At 46.2% G+C, this 3235-nt stretch overlaps 1 protein-coding gene across 1 annotated transcript; it reads left to right on the top strand.

Moving 5' to 3' along the window:
- The first annotated feature begins 221 nt into the window (after positions 1–221).
- LOC142505374 (uncharacterized) lies at positions 222–2184 on the top strand. Its single transcript, XM_075618343.1, has 4 exons — positions 222–355; positions 419–1302; positions 1714–1967; positions 2053–2184. Exons 1-4 carry the CDS (start codon positions 222–224, stop codon positions 2182–2184), a joined length of 1404 nt encoding a protein of 467 aa, XP_075474458.1.
- The last annotated feature ends 1051 nt before the right edge of the window (positions 2185–3235 follow it).

The following is a 3235-nucleotide window of genomic DNA, read 5'->3' as shown; positions in this document are numbered from 1 at the left end:
AAGAACAACCTCGTCTTGAGACGAGGCAGGAATAACCACGTCTTGAGACGAGGCAGGAACAACTTCGTCAAGAGACAAGAACCGAACAACCTCGTTAGGAGACAAGATCCAAACAGCCTCGTCACGAGACCGAGGCCGAGCAACCCCCTCCCAATGAGAACGTGGGAAACTTGACCCTGGAACAATTGGGCCAATTTATTACTCAGATAGTGGACAAGGCCATGAAGAGGAACCAAGAGTCTACGCTGGCTGAAGGACAAGCCACTCGCCAGGAGCGAGAGGAGAATGCCCAGGGTCATCAGAGCAGGGTTGAAGAGACGCAACCCCTCCAAGGCGGGGAGAATCCCGAGATGGTGTAGATGTAGAAGGAGATAAGAATGTTGAGGCAGTAATTGAGAAACAGAGCTCCAGTGTCCAGGAAAGAGAGTCCTTTTTCCCTTGCCATTTTGGAGGAATGGCTTCCTCCAAGTTTCCGACAATCAAATGTGGGAGAGTACGATGGTCTTACTGACCCAGAAAAACATTTGGGAAGGTTTGAGAACGCAGCTCTGTTGCATCAGTATTCAGATGGAGTTAAGTGTAAGGTGTTTCTGGGCACGTTGGTGAGGTCAGCTCAACAATGGTTTAACACCTTGCAGCCCAACTCTCTACGATCTTTCGAGGATTTTTCCGCTACTTTCTTGCATAGATTCGCTAGCAGCAAGAGGCACCAAAGAAATTATTTGAGCTTGTTTGTGATGAAGCAGCAAGAAACTGAAACTCTGCGAGAATTTATCAGGCGTTTCAACAATGCAGAGCTGGATATACCAGATGCTTCCCCTGACATCATGATAAGTGTCTTTACCCAAGGACTAAGGGGAGGGGAGTACTTTAAATCATTGGTCAAGAAACCTCCATCAAGTTATGATGATCTGCTATCTCGGACGAAAAAATATGTAAATCTAGAAGATGCCCAGCGGCATAAGAGGATGGAGCAGCGGCCTGGGGGAATTAGAGTTGAGGGAGCGGAAAGAGGAGGTAGGAAAAGAGGTGCGCGCAAGAGGGAGGAGGATAAAACTAGGGGCAGAGGAGAATTCTCATCCCATGTTCCTCTAGAGAGGAGTCGTGACAAGGTGATGGAGGTGAAGGAGCCCGATGGGAGGTTGGAGAAGTCGCAAAGGGTTGAGAGCAGTGCTAGATTGCCTTCGCTGGATAGACGAGAAGGATCCTCATCCGGGAGTCGACAAAGGTCTCGCCCGTCCCCTAGGCGTAGTCAAGGCCCTCCGTGGATAAATCAGAGGTTCGGGGAGCGGAGAGGGGAAGGTCGAGATCAAGATGTCCCTCAGGAGCCCGTCGAACCGAAGATGAGAATGAATGAGGATAACCACCCTACGAGAGGAATGATTCATATGATCTCGGGGGGTGCTCCTAATGAAGACTCTAGGCGAGCTCGGAAGGCACATGGGAGAAGGATGGAGAACTTTGAGATATCTAGGGGTGCAGACTCACCACAAGACCCCGTCATCATCTTTGGGCCGGAAGACCACCGAGGCGTGGTGACTCCACATAATGATGCCTTGGTGGTGACGACCATCATTGCCAATTATGATGTGGCGAGGATATTTATTGATAATGGAAGCTCCGTAAACGTCTTGTTCAAGAGCACGTTGTATCAAATGAAGGTGGAAGGATTTGAGTTTGAGCCGATCTCCACCCAGCTGTATGGGTTTGCAGGACACGCCATCCCACCTTTGGGTCAGATTGTTCTTCCCCTATCCTTGGGGACTGATCCTCGGCGGATAACAAAAATGATAGCCTTCACCGTGGTGGATATCCCGTCAGCGTATAATGGAATTCTAGGACGACCAGCCCTGAAGAATTTTAGAGCCGTAGCTTCCACTTATCATCAGAAGCTTAAGTTTCCTGTGGGAAAAGGAGTTGGAGTCTTGCGCGAGGACCAAAAAGTCACGCGTCGGTGTTATGAAGCGGTAGTTAGGGAGGATGAATAAAGGGCGCGTGTGGAGGTTAACATGATTAGGAAAAGAAAAAGTGGGTGACTTGGCATTGTTGAAGGTACAAGAAGAGCAGAGGGAAAAGATGGACCCAGAGTGGGAGGGTCTTTTTAGAGTTATTGAGAAATTTAATGTTGGAGCTTATTACTTGGAGAATGCTCAAGGCAAGGCTTTGGAATGCTTACCACCTTAGGAAATATCATTCTGGATTTATCGTTGATGTATTTCATCTTTGAATTTTCTCTTGTAAATAGTTGGAATTCAATAAAATCAAGTTCTTCATTTCATTTCATGAATGTTGTTGTATTATGAAAGTGAGAAAACTTTATTTTCCTACTAAGGCATCGCCTAGTAGAGGAGTAGAGATGGGAAAGAAGAAAATTAAATTTTCCTACTAAGGCATCGCCTAGTAGAGGAGCAGCGTACAGGAGAAAAATTAAATTTTCCTACTAAGGCATCGCCTTGTAGAGGAGCAGAGTTAGGAAGGAGAAAATTAAATTTTCCTACTAAGGCATAGCCTAACAGAGGAGCAGAGTTTGGGAGGGGAAAAATTAAATTTTCCTGCTAAGGCATCGCCTAGCAGAGGAGCTGAGTTGGGATAGAGAAAAATTTTATTTTCCTGCTAAAGCATCGCCTAATAGAGGAGCAGAGTGGAAGAGGAGAATTAAATTTTCCTGCTAAGGCATGGCCTAGCAGAGGAGCAGAGTGGAAGAGAATAATTTTATTTTCCTGTTAAGGCAGCGCCTAGCAGAGGAGCAGAGTGGAGAAGGAGAATTAAATTTTCCTGCTAAAGCATCACATAGCAGAGGACCAGAGTTGGGAAGGAGAAAATTAATTTTCCCTACTAAGACGTCGCCTAATAGAGGAGTAAAGTTGGGGAAAAAAATTTTATGTTCCTACTAAGGCATGGCCTAGTAGAGGAGAAAAATTTTATTTTCCCACTAAGGCATCGCCTAGTAGAGAAAAATTTTATTTTTCTGCTGAGCCATCGCCTAGTAGAGGAGTCAGAAGGTGAGGAGATGGAGATTTTATTTTCCTGTTGAGTCATCCCCTAGCAGAAGAGTCAGATGGTGAGAAGGTGGAAGTTTTATTTTCCTGCCTAGGCATCCCCTAGCAGAGGAGTCATAGGGTGAGGTGGTGGAAGTTTTATTTTCCTACTGAGTCATCACCTAGCAGAGGACTCAGAGGGTGAGGAGGTAGAAGTTTTATTTTCCTGCTAAGGCCCGGCTTAGCAAAGGAGTTAC

The sequence above is a fragment of the Primulina tabacum genome, chromosome 1 (genome assembly GCF_025594145.1).
Source record: "Primulina tabacum isolate GXHZ01 chromosome 1, ASM2559414v2, whole genome shotgun sequence".
In the NCBI taxonomy this organism is placed as follows: Eukaryota; Viridiplantae; Streptophyta; class Magnoliopsida; order Lamiales; family Gesneriaceae; genus Primulina; species Primulina tabacum.
This window is presented reverse-complemented; position numbering and strand designations above follow the sequence as displayed.

Excerpts from the sequence above, each read along its gene's own strand:
- LOC142505374 (XM_075618343.1), top strand. The coding sequence starts at position 222 with ATGAAGAGGAACCAAGAGTCTACGCTGGCTGAAGGACAAGCCACTCGC. Across the intron at positions 1,303-1,713 it reads CGGGGAGCGGAGAGGGGAAG|GACACGCCATCCCACCTTTG; the intron begins GTCGAGATCAAG and ends ATGGGTTTGCAG. Across the intron at positions 1,968-2,052 it reads CGCGTCGGTGTTATGAAGCG|GTACAAGAAGAGCAGAGGGA; the intron begins GTAGTTAGGGAG and ends GCATTGTTGAAG.